Source organism: Dermochelys coriacea, chromosome 6 (genome assembly GCF_009764565.3).
Source record: "Dermochelys coriacea isolate rDerCor1 chromosome 6, rDerCor1.pri.v4, whole genome shotgun sequence".
NCBI classification, from domain to species: Eukaryota; Metazoa; Chordata; order Testudines; family Dermochelyidae; genus Dermochelys; species Dermochelys coriacea.
The window spans coordinates 67,404,409-67,426,678 of record NC_050073.1 but is presented as its reverse complement, the minus strand read 5'-3'; the positions used below and the strand labels follow the sequence as shown (position 1 = coordinate 67,426,678).

General features: G+C 44.5%; 1 protein-coding gene across 1 annotated transcript in view; it reads right to left on the bottom strand.

Annotated features, from left to right (window-relative positions):
• The window catches only part of DNAJC17 (DnaJ heat shock protein family (Hsp40) member C17), a 28,400-nt gene extending 6,212 nt beyond the window's left edge, over positions 1–22,188 (bottom strand). Inside the window, exons 1-10 of the mRNA XM_038408025.2 lie at positions 22,035–22,188; positions 13,833–13,902; positions 12,276–12,334; positions 10,319–10,406; positions 9,837–9,919; positions 8,450–8,546; positions 4,859–4,908; positions 4,204–4,281; positions 3,377–3,457; positions 2,684–2,812 (exon numbers count right to left, since the gene is read on the bottom strand). Of these exons, the coding sequence (XP_038263953.1) occupies positions 2,684–2,812; positions 3,377–3,457; positions 4,204–4,281; positions 4,859–4,908; positions 8,450–8,546; positions 9,837–9,919; positions 10,319–10,406; positions 12,276–12,334; positions 13,833–13,902; positions 22,035–22,112 (813 nt within the window). The 5' untranslated portion in view covers positions 22,113–22,188. The remainder of the gene's footprint in view (positions 1–2,683; positions 2,813–3,376; positions 3,458–4,203; positions 4,282–4,858; positions 4,909–8,449; positions 8,547–9,836; positions 9,920–10,318; positions 10,407–12,275; positions 12,335–13,832; positions 13,903–22,034) is intronic.
• Between the last annotated feature and the right edge of the window lie 82 nt (positions 22,189–22,270).

Here is a 22,270-nt window from a genome sequence, read left to right as displayed (position 1 = left end):
CTGGGCAGCTGGAGAGTGGTGGCTTCTGATTGAAAACCCAGCTCTGCAGGCAGCAGCGCAGAAGTAAGGATGGCAATACCATACCATGCCATCCTTATTTCTATGGTGCTGTTAGCGGTGACTTCAGAGCTGGGCTCCCAGCCCACAGCCGCCACTCTCCAGCTGCCCAGCTGTGAAGGCAGCGCCACTGCCAGCAGCAGTGCAGAAGTAAGGGTAGCAGTACTGCAACTTCCCCTACAATAACCTTGTGACCCCCACACAACTCCTTTTTGGGTCAGGACCCCAACAATTACAACACCATGAAATTTCAGATTTAAATATCTGAAATCATGACATTTATCATTTTTAAAATCCTATGACTGTGAAATTGACCAAAATGGATTGTGAATTTGGTAAGGCCCTTGTTATAGTCTACAGGAAAAAAGCAGGTACAATAGTTAGTGCACTGTAGTCAGAACACTGTGGTTCTGTAGCAATTTGCAGAAGTAGAGCAGGGAGGGAGCTCAATTTACATGAAGTGAGAGGCTAATCTAGGCATGTGGGATGGCATGAAAAAAAGCATGAGGTATCCAAAGGGAGCAGCAGAAGAGAAATGAGTGCAGAGCAAAGGGATGGGATGAGGGCTGAGCTGAAGGAAAGTTTAAAAATAAGAACCTTGAACTTAATATAGAAGGGAAACCAGAGAGGATACTAACATATGAGGCAGAGGTGGTCAGAATAGTGGAAAGGGAAAGTCTCTTAGCAGCGCATTTTGGATAGACTGGAGAGGAGAGTTGATAGCACAGAGGAATGCAGCCAAGACAAGAAGTTACAAGAGCAGGGATTCGTATTTTGGCAGCAGGGATGAATTTTGGAAATGTATGGAAAGTGGCAACAGGATTTGGGGAAATCCTGGGTAAGAGGGCAGAAGGAAAGATAGGAATCAAAGAGGACTCCACAGGAACCTGGGGAACAGGAGGATTGGGAGGTTACTATCACTGGAATGGTAGATGTTACGTGTAACAGCAATGGTAATTACTACTGTCAGGCAGAAGTGTAACTTTCCAGCTGATGATGTTCCTTTCAATTGTAGGTCATAAATCCTCACCCATGCTAACAGGTGACTGGCAGGCCCACCAGATCAGAGGGACTCTGTTCAATAGCAATGACTCTCCAACCTCTATCCAGCAGGAATACCATTAGTTGCTTTGGCCTGCTCTCCCTCTCTGCTCAGCCACACTAATGACTCACAGCAGGCAGAAGCTAACAATCTTTTACTATGGAAACTAGCCAAGACAAACCCGGATACAAGCCAGGGCTCTCACACACAAACTGCACAAATCCATCACCAAGTTCCAATTGCATTAACGACCCCTTAGGTATGAACAGAGCCCAGGGAAATGCTTTTTAGTTTTTTATTATTTTGCTTCATTTTGGGGGAATTTCATTTTATTTCATTGTGTCGTGGGGGGCCCTGGAGGTGGGTGGGTCAGTTCCTACCCCAGGGAGTCAGAGACCCTGGGGAGAGATTGGGTCCTGCCCCTGTGGGGAAGCTTTGCAGGCCCAGGGGTGGGAGACCCTGGGGAGAGGTTGGGTCCTGACCCTGGGTTTGGAGGCCCAAGGGTGGGGGTGTCAGGTCCTGCCCCCAGGGGGAGGCTCTGGAGGCCCTGAGGTGATCAGAAGGACCTGGAGGGAGGTCAGGTCATGCCCTGGAGGTGGGGGGAGTTGCATAACCCACCTTGTGCACTCTATGCAGCAACAGTTCCTGTCCCATGTGGCTGTGCCCACCTTCCTGTCCTGGGTGTTGCAACCTGGTGCATGGAGTTGCAGTGTTGCTCAGGTTTGGCCCAGGTCACAATGCCACTCACTCATACTTGATCGGGCCATCCCCATCATGATGGAGGGGTGGCTGGGCCAAACCAGAGCAGCATGGCAACTTCATGCACCATGTTGCAATGCCTGGAGTGGGGAGATGGGCCTGGCCCTGTGGGACAGGAGCCACCGCTGTGTGGTAAGGTTTTCATTCTATGGAGGTTGTTTGTTTATTTCATGTTATTTCACATTTGCAAAAAATACAGGGCTCTAGGTCTGAATGGGCTCCTCGTCTGCCCTCAAAAAGGGACACTGAAGTTCACTAGGCTGAATTCAGATTTGTCCATCCCCCAACAAACCTAAAGACTCTGCAGTGTCTGTGGAACTCAAGTCAGCTCTATACTGCATCTGTAGATCCAGTTAGCTCTACTCCCTGCTGCTTCCAGGGTGAGACAGTTTGCAACCATAACCACCTGAGCCTGCAGTCAGATGGGAGAGCCACTCTTCTCAGACAGGTGCGTGCACTGAGTGGAAACACCCAGCCGCAAAACCTGGGATGGTGGACAGGCAATTCCTCTTGGAACATGCCACTGAGTGAAGAGTCAGAAAAATAAAGTAGGAACATCAAACAGTCTGTGAAGCAGCTAAAAATATCCAGCTTGTGTCTCATTTTGCTCTTCTTGATGGTAGAGCTGCTTCTGAAAAGGCCACTGGATCAGTGTAAAGTATCAAAGAATTTGATATTTGACTAGGAAGGCAGGCATCTAGCAAGGAGCCTCTCAGTAAACTCTCCTGGGAAGAAACATATCTTACCATGTGTGTTAGGCTTAGTATCAGTTTGGGTTGCTACACAAGTGATTTTTTAACAACAAAGAGCCTGCGTTTTCCTTACCTGAGAAGCTCTAGGCTGGCTAGAGCCATCAGGGAACTTCATGCTGGGATTGTTCTGTGGCTGGCCCTCTAACCAGGAGATCTTTAGAGGATTATTTATCAAACCAACTTCATTCTTCACTGCCATCTCCTATCAATGAGAACATTCTCCCATCACCATCTTCATTTCAAACCCCACCACCACCCCAGCGCACTCCTTAAACTGGCATGTAAGACTTTCCACTCTTAATCCAAAATCCAGGCCAAATAGGGCACAAAACTTCAGGATTCACTTCCAGCCATTGCAGGTGAAGAATACCATTTTATGAAGCCCACACTGGTATCAAACAAAGAAAGTACACTTGGTATGAGAAGCATGAATAACTTGTGTTGGTATAAGAAGTAAAAGAAAAGGAGCAAGATCCTCAACTTGCGTTAACATGTCAGAGCTCAGTTAAAGTTAATGGAGCTATGGCAATTTACGCTAGCTGAGGATCTGGCCCTAGAATTCTGTTCCCATGCAGACCAGACTCCGGTTATATAGCTCTTCGCTGCCTTGATTACAAGTAAATACACAAGTGTCCCCATCCTCATGATCACCAGTATCATTCATTACCAGTTGGTTGCAGTCTTCCTGTGCAACATCAGTCAACATTCCCTAGTCCACCTCCAGACTTCCCAACAAAGTAAACCTGAGGTCTTCTGCTAAACTTACAGCAGCTTTAACTGTAGCAAACTCCACAACCGCACTCCCTGTCTTCTTACTTGAGATCACCACGTTCAGCACTTCACCATACTGTCAGAATCAATGAGAAGAGGCAAGTCAAATACAGAACCAGACAAGAAGCAAAATATATCCCAGTGAAACATGGAAACACTGGCCACAGGAGAAAGTTACAGCTGATCCAGTGCCAGCACAGAATGGTGGAGGAGGTCTAGCTGTGAGGGGAAAGGGGTCAGGATGAGATCACAGCTGCTCCTCTCACATCAAGAGTCACTCCAAGGAATGATACAGGAGTGTCATCTTTGTAGTAGCTAATAGTTACTGTCACTGCTCCCAGCAGGAGTCACTATAGGAACACTGTCTGCTTGAGAACTAACAGATACTTACAAAATTGCCTCTCCCATGGCGACTCAGGAGAAAATATATGCAATGATAAATCAGATCACAGGTCCCTCTAGTCCAGCATACCACCCCAACAGCAGCTAGTATTTAACACTTTAAGTGAAGGGGAAAGTCCACCATAATGCACACAGCCTGCCTAATCTTTATAGGGGTTATTAAACAAGCTTCTATTCTGAGGGAAGAGTTCACAGCTACTCCACTTCCACCAAGAGTCATTGTAAGGAATGGGACAGTTCATGGATGATGAATCCATGATGGCCACCTTTAAAATTGGCATGAGGGAGTGAGAAAGCTATACAATGAAGAATAAGAGCCACTTTGGTTTATATGTAGCTCCACCACAATTCTCCGCCCTTTCTTACAGCATCAAGGTTGGGGGATATCAAGTGGTAGGAAAGAGCATCTCAGAACAGGACCTTCTGCAGGATTTGTAGGAGAACTTCTTTTGAGTATCCCCCTTTTGTTTCATCATCCTTCTTGCATTTCCATCTTAGCTAGAAAAAAAAAAAAGCTGCAAGTTAGTTTTGTCCACTTCAGCTCACATAGCTGTGCTGAAGATGGCTCTTGCCAGCTACAAAATAACACAAGTCTGTCATTTACACTTACATCCGCAATACTGCCAAGACAGTGATTTTAATACCAGCATTGGCAGACAGACTAAAGAGAACAAGTTATACAGAGGCAAAGGGATAAACAGTCCTCAGCGGAATGAAAAAAACATTGTAAAACACCTGAAAGTAAATAAAGGAATGTATCAAGGTAATAACCAGATGTTCCTGGTGTTTTATTCGCACACATCTGAATTCCAAGATTAGGGCTACTGGTTTCGAGATCAGATTACAGGGGAGAAAAAAGGAGGGGAAGGAGTATTTTAAGGTGGGGGTAGAGAGCTTCAGTAAGCATTGAGCGTGCTGGACAGAGGAGTTTCAGCTTTCTCCTAAACTGGAGGTACTCTGAGTCTGGGTGCAAGGAGAGATGCCACTTCTGGAAGTGATTGCCAACCAGTTACCAATGCTGAAAAGGTTAGTAGGCCGGTCTTCTCACATAATCTGATTTTTAGGGATGTCTTACTTTGAGTTTGGGAGTTCCTTTGCCTTCTACTCCATTCCCATCTGGTTTGCCTAGGAGGAGAAAGAAGAGAAAGGGAAAGCACAAGGGGGGAAAACCCAAGGATAAACAGTAACACCACGCAGTTTGTTAGTGCATATGTACAAGGCAATGGCAATTCTGCCTTCTGGGTTTCTTCCCCACTAAAGTTTCCCACTGTTGCTGACTGTGGTTCAGCACCTTAGCATAGACAAGATGCCAGTGGCTGCCAGCGTTTTTGCTATCCTGTTGTCTAAACTTGCCCTGATCAAAGTGAGACAACACCATAGTAAAACTGAAGGTGGTGTGAAAAACCGGTCCATTCTTGCTCCTAGCAGCATAGCTTTACTGGTGGTAACAACAGTGAGAAATTCAAGGAAAACAAAATAAGGCTAGTGTAGACTACAGAATTAATCCTGCATGCAAGTCTGTGCTGACAAGGAATTATTATACTTTGCCCTTCCATTGCATCTTCTATCCAAGGATCTCATAGAGCTTCACAAGCATTTCTTAAATTAATCCTCAACATCCTCAGTTCATCATCTGTAAAATGGGGATAGCAAAGTACAGGGAGATTAAATGACTTGCCTATGGTCACACTGGAAGTCAGTGGCAGACCCCAGATGAGACATCAGATCTCCTGAGTTACAGTTCTGTTCTTTATCCATAAGATCACCCTTCATTAAGAAGTTGTATTGATTTAGCCACCATCACCTCTGCCAGAGTGGAAGAGATATGAAGCAACAGACAGAGCAATTTTAAACAAGGAATACCCTAACTTTTTTCCAGAAGCAGAGCAGTATTATCTCAAGAATGGGACTATGTTTTGAGTCCAGGTAGGTAACAGAGTATGAAAGACCCAAGGGAAGAATCTGTATGCAGAGATGTGTGTGGGCTGGAAGGTTGGGAGTCCAAGTGAGTCTGGGACAAAGCTCAGTTACAAGTGTCTGAGGGGAATTGGCTATAGTACCTGAGGTGCCATGAGAATTTAGGGGTTGACAACCTTAAACATGTTAACTTCCTACGTTGCTATCTTTGAAAAAGAAGAGGGAAGGGAGCTAAGGAGTTTTCTGTCAACAGTTCAAGAATCTTCCGATTTCCTTGCTCTGCACAAATCTGGTATGAAGTGTGTGTACACACAGGCATGGGAGAGAGAACAGAAATGTGAGTTCCAGGAACTAAGCACAAGAGAGCTCCAGACTATGCAGAGAGACACAACTTCCAGATGTTGAGCCTTCATAAGTGATAGATACCATGTCACTTTCAGTGGAGCATGGGGAGGAAATGCAAAATTAGTGACCATTGGGAAAGCCATCTTAGCAAACCAGAATTGTTCTCTATCAGTATTTAAATCATGTGGGGCCAGCAAGCATAAACTGAATACATCTGACTGTGACGATCATTCAAATCCTACTTTAGAATATCCTTCTAGCTCTACTGTGGAGAGTCCCTTTGGGGTATCCAGGCTCTAAGCTTCAGAAGGAGATTGTCCATATTCCCAGAAAAGGGAAGAAGGGAGATGAGTGTAGGAAAGGTTTAAATGATCTTGTTTCCCATCATCCAGTGCACTAAGTCACCACCCTCCTTCCTGTGGGAAGGATTTCAGCAGGAATATGAGCACTGCTTGCCTCCAGCAGCAAGCCAGGGACATGGGTGTGTAGGAAGAAGCCAAGATGAGGTAGTACAGCCATACTGACTGTGACACCCTGGCACCCCAATATTCACCACTGTCATGTATTAGGCTATGTTTGGTACAAAGTATGCCTTGTGAGATATCATTCTAAAAGTCTTGATCTGCTAGATAGTAATATCTCGTTGGATTGTATGTGCTACCGTCGTATGTGAAGTTAGGAAGTTTGGCTATGTGTGTGTTACTGAAACATGTTATGAGGTTGAAAACACCCATAAGCAGCCTTTCAGGTATAATAGTAAAAAGGTCAAACAACATTAATGGCTTATTGAGGCAATGCACACAAGCACAAGGATTACCCCAGGGACTGTGTGCAATAGAAACCTCTCAGAGATAGCACTGCACAGTGGGAACTATTTGACCCAGGTCACAGCACAAGAGCTTTCCAGCAAGTGGGAACAAGATATAAAAGGGGGGAAATGACATCATGTGGGTACCTCACTCTCCCTACACCACCACCCCTGGAAACACCTGAGGAATAAAGATTGAACATGGTGGGGAAGTGGCTAAAGGGATTTCTAGCTTGCGTATGAAAACCTGGGAAACCCAAGCTGCAAGGCCAAGGCAGCTTGTGCCTTAAGAATCTGCCAACCTGTTGATCACTCAGGGTGAGAATTTGTTAATTTATATCCTATCTACCTAGTATGTTAAACTCAGTTTGTGGTTTTGTTTATTTACTAGATAATCTGCTTTGATCTGTTTGATATCACTTAAAATCTATCCTTTTGTAGTTAAACTTATTTTATGTTTTAATCCAAACCAATGTGCATTTGACTACGGTGTCTGGGGAAAAATCTCACCGTGGTTACCACAAGTGTGCATGGTGCTCTTCACATTGAGAGAGAGGCGGACCAGGTGTTAAACCCATATACTGGCCATATTTGACCAGGGCAGGTTGGTACTGCTCTGGGGTCCTAGGCAGTGTTCCCTCTAATTTTTTCCATCCATGTGAGGAATGAATTTTGTTATATGCACCATATCGAGATAATGTGCGGATGTGCACCACCAGTAGAAACAAAAAACCTAGATATAATATATTTTTTAAAAAAGTTACCATAGGGATAATTACTCCAGCCAGGAGAGGTTAGGCATTTTAGAACTTACTACTCTAAGAATTAAATTTAACCGTAAGAGAAATAAAAATTATGAAATGCATAGACCAGTCAAAAAACTTAACACACTTCGAAAGAAGTGTCAAGTAACAACAACAATGCAAGTATGTGTTGGGAGGTGAGTGTGTCAGAGAGAGACTCTTAAGTCGGTCAGCACTCAGCAGTCTGAAGCCTGCTTGTTCAGACACAGCATCAACTGCCAGCAAGCTCCCTCCGTCCTGAGCCCTGTTGTGTCCCCCCACCAGCTCTGTGGAGATAGGGTACTGCGGGGACAGGGACACCCTGACATCAGCGCCCTCCCTACCTCCCCTCTGCTCTGCACAGCAAGCAGGAGGCTCCCGGGAGCAGCTGGCCAGGGACTCCAAGGCAGAGGGAAGGAGTAGCGCGGCAGTGGGGGGAGGGACACCTTAAGATGATAGCCTGCTGAGCAGCCGTGCATCTCAAAGGAAATTAGGTCCTAGGCTGAGAGGCTGGTGGTTAGAGAGCCTGCATGTGACTGCAGCTGGGTCTGTCCCTACCTGGGTGAACATTGGTGAAAGTGCAAGCTTGGAGGGCTTTGCAACTTGTCACAGCAGCACAGTGTGAGAGGGAGCCCAGGCTGATGGGTCAGAGAGCTCAGTGATACCCCAGTTCCAGGTGGCACCCCAGCGGGGGAACCTGTCACATTGACCATCTCCCTATTCAGTGTGGTACCCATGTAAGTTAGCTCATGAAAGATTTGGGACTCTGTAAACTTGTAGTTTGGATGAAGGCTCCAATCTCATCTGCCCTTACCTTGGACTCGTGGCTCTCTCTCAAGTCGGATCTGGTCCTGCATGAGTTTCTGCTGTTCTTCTAGCTGCCGGGAGCCCTCTTCCCGCAGGCGTATTATCTACAGTGGAGGCAGGAGAGAACAAATACCACAATTATGTTACCAAGAAAGTCTGCTAATTGGTATGTAATCAACAGCAATCCCACCATACTTGCATCCATTTAACCCTCTCACCATTAAGCAGAAGATGGGAAGGGAGTGAAAGAAAGGAGGAAAGTTTAAAAAGAGCTCCCCTCCCGCACAAAAAAACCCATGTATAGGGCTCTACAAATTTCTTTGCCATGAAAAATGTGGCATGGATCGTGAAATAACCCCTACCCTGTGAAATCCACTCTCTCCTGTGCTGTTGGGAGCGTCCCAGCCCAGAGCTCCTAGCTGCTAGTCCCGGCTGGGCTGAAGGACTTGTCCATCCCCTGTATGGCCGCTCTCATTGGCGAGATCAGACCCACCTCTAGAGGCAGCGCAAAAGTGAGGGTAGTATAGCAGCCCCAGAGCTGGGCTTGGGGAGTCTGCCCCACCGACTCCTGCCAGAGCTTCCACCCCTGCAGCTTCTGCTGAGGCGTGGGGCACCCATTTTTCAAAGGTGGGGGAGTGCAATTGGCTGGAGCCCTGGGTATTGGTTGGGACTAGCAGCTAGAAGCCCCTGGTTGGGACGCTCCCAGCAGCACTGGAGAGATCGGACCCACCACGTTCGGGAACCTCCTCCAGCTCAGGAAGCTCCAGGACTGCTGCCCAACTGCAGAGTTTCCTGCAGCCAGGGGAGGTACTCGGAGGTGGGTCTGATCTCCCCTCTAGAGGGACCGTGCAGGGGAAGAACAAGTCTTGTTTCCCCCCAGCTGGCCAGGACTAGCAGCTAGGAGCCCCTGGTGGGGGCGCTTCCAGCAGCAAAGGGAGATCAGACTCACCTCCAGGAACCTCCTCTGGCTGCAGGAAGCTCTGTGGCTGCTGCCTTCAGAGCCCAGCTCTGAAGGCAGCACAGAAGAGAGGGTGGCAATCCCATGACCCCCCTACAACAGCTTTGTGACCCTCCCCACACCATGATTCCCTTTTGGGTCAGGACCCCAAGGGTTACAACACCCTGAAATTTCAGATGTGAACATCTGAAATCATGAAATTGACCAATTTGAAAACCCTCTGGCCATGAAATTGGCCAAAATGGACCATGAATTTGGTAGCCATCGAACCAGGAGGCTGGGATTATTCCACAGGAACCATTTATTCCAAAAGGCTGATGAACTGCTATGGTTCACAGGAATTTGTTGGGTCTCAGCTCACCACCATGGCTACACGTTAAAAGGTTTCCAACCATTTTCCTTCCTGAAAATAACATGACATGCAAATCTTTATTACCTCTTGTTCTAGTGTCCTGGTTATTCGGATCTCTTCCTCTTCACTCACATGAGCTTGGGCTTCTCGTTCCCGGGCTTCAAGGTCTGCAAAAACGCAAAACCCCAGTTATTGCCATTACTGTCTACATAGCCAGGTTGCATGACACTAGAAAATAGGGAGCCCTTCCCCAGACCTGGCTGCTCCTAGGTTCCTTCCCTCAGTTCTCTGTCTGATGGCCTCTCCTGCCTCCCTTATATTTGGGTGGAGTGCTGAGCCAGCTGTAACAGTCATTCATCAATGCTTTCCTCAGCAGGCTCAGACCCTGCTAACAGCATGGGAGGTTTCACACAATCACTGTTCCATAAAGAATGATGTAAGAAAGTTCAACCATTATGGATGGACAGAAGTTTAACTCAGAGAATTATAAAGGTGGAAGAAATATAAGCACCACAGCACCTCAAATGCTTCCCCAGGGCAAAAGGGAATGATCTTGATTGCCATACCAAGCTTTACTTTCTTTCTTCTCTCATCAAGTTTTTGAGTCCTTTCTGCTGCCTGCTTCTTGGCTTTTCTCACTTTGTCATATGCCGCCTATTAAAGAAACAACAGAATATGAACCAATATAAAATAAAGAGGGAAAATAAGGGGTTATGAACAGAGTAGAGATTAGCTATTGATACATATTGAAACTAGAGGTGGAGAGTTTTCTAGTCATTGCTGGTGGCATTCATAAAAAACACAAGATGTTACAAACCATTTTGAAATTATGACAACACAAGAGCCCCAAGATGCAGCATGGAACGGTATGGAGTCCAGGAGTTACTGTAAAGTGTTATTGAGACAAAGTTTGACCCATCTTCAGTGGTAGGAAGAATGTTTTAGATTCATGGGCCAACTATGAGTGGCCCCTGATGGCACCGATACTATTGGTGAGGAAGGTCGTTTTCTGAATGGTGCAGAATAATAATCTGTTGATGAGAGAGATCAGGTTTGCCTTAAAGTGAAGTTTAAAATAATTTATTTTCGAGAAAACTCTTTATATGCAAAATGTGTAGCTTGACTTTAATTGATCAGACACTGTCTTCTAATTCAAGGCAGAATTCTACACTAATTGTAATAAATAATAATAATTCATAATTTATATAGCACTTTAGGGCCAGATCCTCAGCTGGTGTAAACTAACATAGTTTCACTGAGACCAATGGAGCTACGCTGCTTTACACTAGTTGAGTATCTGGCCCGTTGATCTTCACAACACTGCTGTGTGGTAGGCAAGGCCCTGATCCTGCACAGATTCATGTACATGCTTAACTTGACACATTGAGAGTAGTGGGACCATTCACAGTGCATAAAGTTAAGTATGTAAGTATTACCTTTATTTTAAATACTGGAGGAAAAGCTGGTGGTGTTTTACTTCATGAATATTTGGGTTTTCTAAGCAGAATTCCTCCTGCACCTACTCCCACACACACACTTTAAAAATGGAAGATAAGTTCTTAGAATCAAGAATACCACCATTCAAGGGAGAATGGATTAAAATTTTGGCCAGTCTTTCAGAGATTTATTTATTGTTTTAAAGCCTTATCTTCTGGTATTGTGATAAGCCTTTTCTGGTTATCTTAACGAGACACAGTTATTGGCTTTTGGTGAACTTTTTGTTTTAATTCTCACTTTACATTTCTGGATTATTTACAGGGCTTCAGTTGGTAGCCTGTGGAGTTGTTTTAAGAAAAGGACAGACATCAGTTGCATTAATTGGGGTTCTTGTTTATAACTTTATCTCCCCCACCCATTTCAGATATGCTATTTGTGGCACAAATTTTGGACAAGAGATATCACATGTATTGAAAGTTTTACTTTATATTAGCAAATATTACTCAGAATAAAGGCAACATGATCTTACTTCTGTCAGACATTCTTGTCTTTATAAATTGAATAAGATACTTACTGTTTTCTAAACATGACATCAATCACATAAAATTAAAGGGTCCACATCCATATTTATTTTTTACAGGCCTGATCTGATTTCAGAGCGTATTGTTGGTGCTCAAGAGGAGTTGCAGTACTCAGTCTCTCTCCAAACCAGGCCCGAATTTTTTTTTTTAAACTTGGGACATGTCCCAATTCACAGTCTCAGCCAAAATCTCTGCTCAGCCATTCCCACAGTGTATCAGGTGGGACCGAGAATATCTTTCTTGGTTCTTATACAGTGCCTATCCCCATCCGAGTTCACAAAGTCTAGAGATACACATTAGAACATGTAAATCTCTTACAGAAAAGATCCATAAAATGTAACCATATTGATGCCCCCAGGCTCAATGGGAGTGGAGGGTGGGGAATGAGAAAGAAAGGGAGGCAGCTTTCACTACTTTAGCATATTTCCTTCTCCACTTATATAAGTGTATTGGCAGATACAGGCAACACACACTGCCACCATGTCCAAGGGATGGTCATCCTTACCCTTGCTGCTGCATCCGTTAGCACTGCTAAGGCCTGAGACAGCTGGTGAAAGAGTTCCTCTGAAGATTAGAAAGGAAAGAGGGGTAAGACACAGAAAACGAAGTAAGCAGCTCACAGAGTCTCTGGATACATATCGGAGGAAGTAATTCCCTTATGGAAAATACCTATAGAATTCTATAGAGAAGAATAACATTTCTACAGTATTTGTAAGCCAGCCTATAGCCCATGGCTCTGGAAGTCACTCACAAAACTATGCCCTATTATTTAAGCTTTCATTTAAATAGAAAAAAAAATTGTGTCTAGACCTTCGGGTTCTGAAGAAAGTCTTGAAAATGTGAATCAAATGTAACCAATGCAGTTACATTTGATTCCTGAGCCTGCAGACAACAGGACTGTTTTTTCAGGCTAAGCATGAACTCTCCGTTTCATCTCAATGGGCTATTAATTCTGAAACCTTCAGATGATAATTTAAACGTGAATAATGTTAATTGCTTCACTGCTAATCATTTTAGAATTCAACTCACATGCTTATCCCACAATCCCCAACTGTCTTTGATGCCTCCCGAAGTGCCATAAGGACCAGCTTCCCTCTGAAAGCTGCTACAGTGCATTTATATGTGATCAGTATACAAATCTATGGCATATCAAAGTGACAAACATGAGGACACCATAAAATAAACCGAACTTAATATCAAAATGAACATCAGTGGCTCCACCTTATGGATGGTGTTATTCATTTTCATATTTAATTCATTTAAATGTAAATTAAACAGCTGCAGAATTTAAGGACCTTGTCCATAATTTAGGTCCATTTCACTGCACAGTGTATGGAGACTTGCCTATAGCAGAGATATTATTTTCTCACAATGGGCACTATCAATATATAAATAAATAATGATATACAAGTTTTATATTAAAGGCTAGAGATTCTTAGAAGTGTAACCTGGCAGGCAGTGGGATATAATGGCCAAAGGTGGAGGATTCACTCAGAGTTGCCATTAAGGGAAAGATTTTCAAAAGCAGAAATAGGAGTTAAGCACCTAACTGCCATTTGTGCCTAGGTAAATCTGCCCCATAATCCAATATCTGTGCATTTAGCTTTATAACTCAGTTACCTAGTAATGATGAATGTGTCTCAGGGCTTGTTTACATGGTGGAGTAACATGTGCTTACGGAGGTGTGATTTCTAAAGTGCACTTATGTACTGTGCATTAACTGGTCCATGCAGATCCTGCAGATGCATACTAAAGTGTCTTTTACTACCACCTTAACACATGCTAGGGAACCTTTAGTGCACACCAGCAGGGTTTACATGGACCAATTAATGCACGTATTAATGCACTTTAGAAACCACACCCCTTGTAAGTGCTCATTACCTCACTGTGTAGACGACCTCAGTCAGAGATATATGTGCACACATTGCATAACACAGGCACTTCCATAATTACTTGCAAAAACAGAGCTGTGCAACAGCAGACAAACATAGCCTCTCCCAGGTGTCCATGCAGCTGGAACAGACAGGGAAAACCTGCTTGTTTCTACACAGACTGATCTTACCTGCTCTGGGATTGTCTGGGTTCTTATCCGGATGGCAAGTCAGGGCCTTCTGCCTGTATGCTTTCTTAACCTGTACAGAACAGAGATTCACCAATGAGTGCAGCTCTCCACATACAATGAGAGGCCTTCAGGACAAAAACATCATCACATAGAAAAACACAAGAAATGTACAACCGAGTATTTAAGGAGAGTGTGTGTAAAAAATTACTTAAGGTTGGGCACCGGCACGGGCAACCTAGCAAAGAAAGAAAGACTAGGACACTGATGGCATCACTGGCAGCTGGCTAGATAAATGAAACTATCCTACTGTAACTGCAGGAGGCTGTTTTAAGCTCAACTCACAACTTTTCTACAGTGGTCTTGCCTTATAATCAAATTGCACTGCAACAAGAAAACATTCCAGCCAAGTAGGTCAGCAACTACATTCACTCAATTTGACTTTTTTTAAAGCCAGAGGTTTCAGTCCTAGATACAGCCTGTTGCAGTAATAAACCCTTAAATTCACAAATGAGTAGATCACTACAGCCAAGGCCAAGTTTAATATAATGAGGCACAATCTTCATCAAGTCAGAAGTAGAAGAGGTGTTCTCTGCAGATGTAATTACTTGGAATGGAGATTGTACAGCACACTGCACAACAAGTGGTATTGGCAGGGAGAGGAAATTCTGACCAAAGACTATACTATTTTAGTAACTGTCTCAGAGATCCATGTTAGTTTAGGGTTTGTTTTTTTCAGCTATGGATATGCTGCTACAGAAATCATGTACATACAGTATTTCTTACCCTTCAAAGAGAAGTCAACAAACATTTTACAAGCCACTGAATAGGATTTTAACATCTGAGTTCTCTCTATCATAGGAAATCTCCATATGCAAGTATAAAATCAAGGAAGAAGAGTGGCTTCCATCCAACTGCCAAGGAATCACTTTATAAATTGGCTGGAGGGAACCTGTGGTATTCAGAGACCACCTGGTGGACATATATAAGTAACAGTAAAGGCAACCAGCTGCTAAAACATAACAAACCTAAATCATGCACCTCCGTAAATGAGACTCCACTAAAAATAAAGTGAAGTCTTCTCAAGGCACACATCACAGATAATTGTCAGAAGAACTCTCCAATGTGATGACATCAGTTAGGGCTTCCAAACAAATGATCCAGGGAAAAATAATTGCCCCCTCAGTCACAGTTTATGGTAATGCCTGGCTGGCTCCTCTGTACAAAGACTGCCCAGTTCTCCGGTTTCAGAGTAGCAGCAGTGTTAGTCTGTATCCGCAAAAAGAAAGAGTGTACTGGTGCCAGCTCACGAAAGCTTATGCTCAAATAAATTTGTTGGTCTCTAAGGTGCCACCAGTACTCCTTTTCTTTTTTCCAGTTCTCCGGGGTGCTTCAAATATTTTACATACAGACATTGCTCTCTAGGTGGCTCATGTCACCTGCAGATTTGCCATATTTCTGTGCTGCACCTTCAATACTATCACATTTTCAACTGGTAATACAAACTGGCAAGTCAAATGGTTAGTTTATGCCAAATTAGTAAATATAAACCTTGATCCATGCAGGTTGTGTCTCGTGCCTGCATGGAAGCACAGATGATTCCAATAGTGCTATCTGCATGGATCCAATGGCAAGCCCAGAGTCTCCGCCCTGGTCTACACGACTGAGTTATGTCAAATTTAGCCGTGTTAGGCCGATTTTAAAATGAATGCATCTACACATTCTACCCCATTCCGTCGACCTAGAGGGCTCTTAAAATCGATTTCTGTACTCCTCCCAGGCGAGGGGAGTAGCGCTAAAATTGACCTTGCTGGGTCGAATTTGGGTAGTGCAGACGCAATTCGACAGTATTGGCCTCCAGGAGCTATCCCAGAGTGCTCCAATGTGACTGCTCTGGACAGCACTTTGAACTCCAATGCACTAGCCAGGTACACAGTAAAAGTCCGGGGAAATTTTGAATTTCATTTCCTGTTTGGTCAGTGTGGCGAGCTCAGCAGCAGAGGTGACCATGCAGGGATGAAGGGATCATCCCAGAGAATTGCCATACGGTGGGGTGGAGGAGGTTTGTGCTGCACATCCACCCAAAGACCGCAGCCCCTCCTTTTAAATGTGAAACCCAACCAGCATTGCTTGCTATGGGAAAGGATGGCGCTGCAGTTTGAAACCATTCCCACGTTATGAAGGTGGAAGAAGCCAACTCCGTGTACCAAAAGGCTTACCATGGCTGCCTGGAAACCAAATTCTGTTACCCAACCGTTTGTAATGTGTCACCATACCAGCAGGCACTCAATATAAAAGGCAAAATGCGACCTTGTACCTAAAGCACATGTACTGTCTGCTGTGAATTGCTTGATTAACTGTGAAAGTCTCCCTTTTGTTCTCAGAAATGTATCATCTTAAATTTTACTCTCCCTTTTTATCTCCCCCAGGTGCAAATATTTCTATGCTCCCCCTATCATCTCTGTCCCTGAGGTTATCGCAGATTAGAAGGTGAAAAACCGCACTCGCTATGACATGTTTTCTGAGCTCATGCAGTCCTCCCACACTGATAGGACACAGCTTATTGCATGGAGGCATTCAGTGGCAGAGGCCAGGAAAGCATTAAGTAAGCGCGAAGATCAGAGGCAGGAGGCGATGCTGCAACTAATGGGGGAGCAAACGGACATGATGAAGCGTCGTTGGAGCTGCAGGAAAGCCAACAAGAGCACAGACCCCTGCTGCATCCATTGTATAACCCGCCTGTCCTCCACCCTAAGTTCCATATCCTCCTCACACAGACGCCCAAGAACGTGGGGGGAGGCTCCGGGCACCCAGCCACTCCACTCCAGAGACTGGCCCAAGCAACAGAAGGCTGTCATTCAAACAGTTTTGATTTGTAGTGTGGCTACAATAAGCAATGTGGCCTTGTCCTTCTCTCCTCCCGCACCCCGCCCCACCCCACCCGGGCTACCTTGTCAGTTATCTCACTTTTTTTTTTTTAAAATTAATAAAGAAAGAATGCATGGTTTCAAAACAATAGTTACTTTATTTCCTTTGCCAGCTGTGATCTAAGGCAGGAGGGTGGTTGGCTTACAGGGAATTAAAATCAACAAAGGGGGCGGGTTTGCAGCAAGGAGAAACACACACAGCTGTCACACAGTAGCCTGGCCAGTCATGAAACTGGTTTTCAAAGTCTCTCTGATGCGCAGCGCACCTAGCTGTGCTCTTCTAATCGCTCTGGTGTCTGGCTGCTCAAAATCGCCTGCCAGGCGATTTGCCTCAACTCCCACCCTGCCATAAACATCTCCCTCTTACTCTCACAGATATTGTGGAGCACACACCAAGCAGCAATAACAATAGGAATGTTGGTTGCGCTGAGGTCTAACCTAGTCAGCAAACAGTGCCAGCAAGCTTTTAAACGTCCAAAGGCACTTTCTACCACCTTTCTGCACTTGCTCAGCCTATAGTTGAACTGCTCCTTACTACTGTCCAGGCTGCCTGTGTACGGCTTCATGAGCCATTGGAGCAAGGGGTAGGCTGGGTCCCCAAGGATAACTATTGCTATTTCAACATCCCCAACGGTAATTTTCTGGTCTGGGAAGTCAGTCCCTTCTTGCAACAGCTCAAACAGCGTGGAGTTCCTAAAGATGCGAGCGTCATACACCTTTCCCAGCCATCCCACATTGATGTCAGTGAAACGTCCTTTGTGATCCACCAGTGCTTGCAGCACCATTGAGAAATACCCCTTGAGGTTTACGTACTGCTTGGCAAGGGGGTCCAGTGCCAAGATAGGGATATGTGTTCCATCTATTGCCTCACCAGTTAGGGAACCCCATTGCAGCAAAGCTATCCAGTATGACTGCACATTTCCCAGAGTCACTACCCTTGATAGCAGAATGTCAGTGATTGCGTTGGCTACTTGGATCACACCAGTCTGCACAGTAGCCTTGCCCACCCCAAATTGATTCCCGACTGACCGGTAGCAGTCAGGTGTTGCAAGCTTCCACAGGGCTATCGTCACTCGCTTCTTAACTGTCAGGGCAGCTCTCATCTTGGTATTCCTGCGCTTCAGGGCAGGGGAAAGCAACTCACAAAGTTCAAGGAAAGTGGCCTTACGCATGCAAAAGTTTCTCAGCCACTGTGAATCATCCCATACCTCCAACACTATGTGGTCCAACCAGTTTGTGCTTGTTTGCCAGGCCCAGAATCAGCGTTCCACTGTATCAACCAGCCCCACAGCCGCCATGATATCCCAATTGCTTTCAGGAACGTCTGTGTCCGTGTCTTCCTCACAATCATCCTTGTGCTGGCGTCTTTTAGCCTGGTTCTGCACATACTCCAGGATAATGTGCAAGGGGTTTACAATGCTCACAACAGCAGCGGTGAGCTGAGCAGACTCCATGCTTGCCGTGGTATGGCGTCTGCATGGGTAACCCAGGAAAAAAGGCGCGAAACAACTGTCTGCTGTTGCTTTCACGGAGGGAAGGAGGAAAGGAGGAGCGACTGACGACATGTACCCAAAACCACTCTTGACAATGTTTTACTCCCATCAGGCATTGGGAGCTTAACCCAGAATTGCAATGGGCAGCCGAGACTGTGGGAACTGTAGGATAGCTACCCACAGTGCACCACTCCGTAAGTCAATGCTAGCGTGGGGACGTACACAATCAACTGTATAAAATCAATTTCTAAAGATCGACTTCTATAAAATCGACCTAATTTCAGAGTGTAGACATACCCTGTCTACCCCAAAAGAATATGATGGAAGTTTTCAGGGTACTAGCATCTGCTCTTCACACAAATCCTTAAGATCTCTGTTTCCCCATTGCAGGGAACTGAGAATTACAGTGAGAAATCACAAATACATTTGTGATGACATTAGCAGTTCCAAATAATAGACTAGGAATGAATTCCCTGTGGAAATCCTGAATTAATAATGATACAAGTTAGATAAGATAAGCATATACGAAAAAAATAAAGCAGAGCATTCAACAAACCTTTGCAGAATATTATTTCTAGGAACATCTTTAAGAAGAAAATCTTAAAGATTTTACTTCCCCCCTTAATAAATACAAAAGCATGAATGATGTCCATGAAGTTTCCTTTACACATTCCTCATATAAACTACTAACTGCACAAGGAAATCACATGATATAACAACAGGACCTCATCATTAAGTTAAAGAAATAGAATTCAAAACTATTTAGAAGGTGTTCATATCCTTCCTTTCAATAAAATTAAAATTCATGACCATAGTCAGCCCTAAAGAAGTTGGATGCAACTCCATTGAAGACAATGGAGCTCTGCCTCCTTATCTTGGCACTAAATTTTGCTCCTATCTAATTAAAAGGACCCTTGCAACTTAATCATCATACTTTATCTAAAACTATATCTACTGGTGTTATGGTAACTGAAAATTAGAGGAAAAGTTATTTCTTGTTAAGTTTAATTTTGTTCAATTGACAACACTTGGTATTTAGTCAATTTCATTGTTCCTCTTCTATAAACTGTCAGTTTTCCCCATTGTCTGTGTGGGTCTGTAAAACAATAAAGAAGAAAGAACAGGGCGGGGGAAAGAAAAGAAATAAAAAAAGGAAATGTAACTGCAAAACCACAGAGGTTTAAGGAGACTCATGCAGATTTAGTACCAGAAACTACTTTTAACTCTTTTTTAAAACAGACTAGATTTCAAGTTGACAGTATCCATTTAAAGCACTGTAAATAAATATAATGGGTGAATCCCATCTCCACTAAAGTCAATGGGAATTTTACCCCACATATTGAAGACAAAAAGCCAGAAAATATAGTACAGTGACTATAGTAGAGATGAAAGAAAAGGAGTACTTTTGGCACCTTAGAGACTAACAAATTTATTAACTAATAAATTTGTTAGTCTCTAAGGTGCCAAAAGTACTCCTTTTCTTTTTGCGAATACAGACTAACACGGCAACTACTCTGAAACCTATAGTAGAGATGGTGATCAGTGAACTAGCAAATATTGTGTCCTATCAAATACCAGCAACATGACTAAGAATCACAATGCAACAGTATAATAAAACAATTGCCATACTAGGTATTAATAGGAGTATCCTATGCAAAACAAGCAAGATTAATCCACACAATTAACAAATTCCTAAAAATGTAACTTTAGTGTTCCAAATTAGAGCTCCCATACCAGGCCTATCTGTATATTCTTTTCTCTCACCTCTCCACCCTTTCCTCATTCCATCCCCCCAAATTCAAGATTTCCTTCCCCCATTCCGTGTGTGTGTTGTCCATGTAGACTGCAAGTTCTTCAGGGCAGGGATCTGTTTTAGTCTATCTGTAAAGTACTTAGCAAGTTTGGGACCCTTTCTACATAAATAATAAACCACGGTACTAATTAGGCTTCATCAGGGGAAATGCAATCATCTTGTGACACCATGTTTCAAGAGAGGCAAATGAAGAGAGTTCACAGGTGAATAATGAAGATTATAAAAGTTTTGGAAAATAACAGACTAATGTACACTCTAGAAAAAGGAGCAAAGAAAGGCACAGCAACTGCCTACAAATAGGTAAAGAAATGTTATGTGACAGGGTCCTGTTATTTTCATTGAGCAGTGAGGACACAACAAGGAATACTGGGCTAAACTGGGAAATAAAGAAGTTACACAATCATCAACTAAGACCTGAGGCAGCTCTAATCTACACCAGGGACCAGGAAGGCCCCCAGACAGCCCCAGAATGCAAAGGTACCAGAAAGCAGTCCTTGTCCCTTCTCTGAACTGAGGAGAAGCTTTATGTGGAATGCCAAATTGGGCCCAAATGTATCTATTGAGTTTAACTCTTGTGAGTCTGTCTAGCTACCGCATGACAGGTTTCAGAGTAGCAGCCATGTTAGTCTGTATCCGTAAAAAGAAAAGGAGTACTTGTGGAGTACTAGAAATTAACAAATTTATTAGAGCATAAACTTTCGTGAGCTACAGCTCACTTTGTCGGATGCAGAACTGTATGCATCCGATGAAGTGAGCTTCTGCATCCGATGAAGGGAGCTGTGGCTCACAAAAGCTTATACTCTAACAAATTCGTTAGTCTCTAACGTGCCACAAGTACTCCTTTTCTTTTTATAGCTACAGCATGTGTCTTTCATTTTAATCCTATTTCTTTCCCTATTCTTAATCTTTGTTTTAGAACATTTTAGTCATAGACTGTTGAAACAAATGTAAAGGATGTGATCCAGTAACTAGGTCAGCCTTCTGACATCTTGTGAGAGGGAGAAAATGGCATCTATCTTGGAGCACTGGGATGAGCATCATGACAATGGAACCAAGTGCTGTGGCTTTTCTGAATGAGTGCTATCCAGATGCAGCTGCAACTGGAACAAACACTTGAAAAGCCAGTGGCTCATGATGAGTAACAGCAGGTATAGTGAACAGAAGCTTAAAGAATTCATGAGATTTTAGTGGACATAATAAGGAGAATTATGATAAGCTAGATGTTTTAATAAGTTTTTTTTTTGTTTGTATGTTTTTGAAACAAGTTACATGCATCGCACCTGGCTTCTCTTTTTCCTTCCTATCATCTTGTCATCGACTGCACAAGAGCTTTCTCATCAGTAGCTGTTGCCATACGGCACACTACGGTACCTCTCTGCCTCAAGAGCTCATCTCAAAACATCTTCCCCAGTCCCATACTGTGACCTCTTAAATATCAGCAGAGGCAGAGAGAAATTTGCTCCCTACCCATGTTATTTAACCCGTTAAGGTGCTCTAAGGTTTAGCTTCCCCCACACAACAGGTGACATCTCCGGTCAGTGTTTACGTTCATGCATCCGATGAAGTGAGCTGTAGCTCACGAAAGCTTATGCTCAAATAAATTTGTTAGTCTCTAAGGTGCCACGAGTCCTCCTTTTCTTTTTACGTTGGCAATGAACCCGACTCGCTGCAGAAGGTGCCACTTTTCTACCGCTGCCCCCCGCACCAGGCGCAGCCCCACACGTGCTTTCACATACTGGGGGCAAGGAGAGCGCCCAGGGTCGCCTTGTATTTCTGGGAGTACTCAGCCGCCATCACCGTGGTATCAGACCCCGGGGCCGCCACGCGCTGCAGGAGCCCCCGGGGCTGAGCGGAGCGTCCGCCAACGGGTCGGGGGAGCCCGACGCTCTATAACCTGCCCTGCCCTGCCCCTGCCCCGCCCCCGCCCCCGCCCCTCCTCCTCCTCCTCCTCCTCCTCCGGTCAGGCCCTGACCTCCTTGTCCGAAGCCTTCTCCCCGACCCCTAGCAGGGCGTAGAGGTCCAGCTGCAACAGCTCCTTATCGACCGCCATCTCCGCTCAACCCCCACAGCTCCGAGCCCCTGGCCGCCGGGCCTGGTTATCCCCGCCTCCTCGGCCCCGCACCACTGGCCGCTGGGAAATGTAGTTTCTCCAGCCTCCCAACTGACCTCTGGTTCTTAGAGCCCTTCGGGGAAACGGAACTACAACTA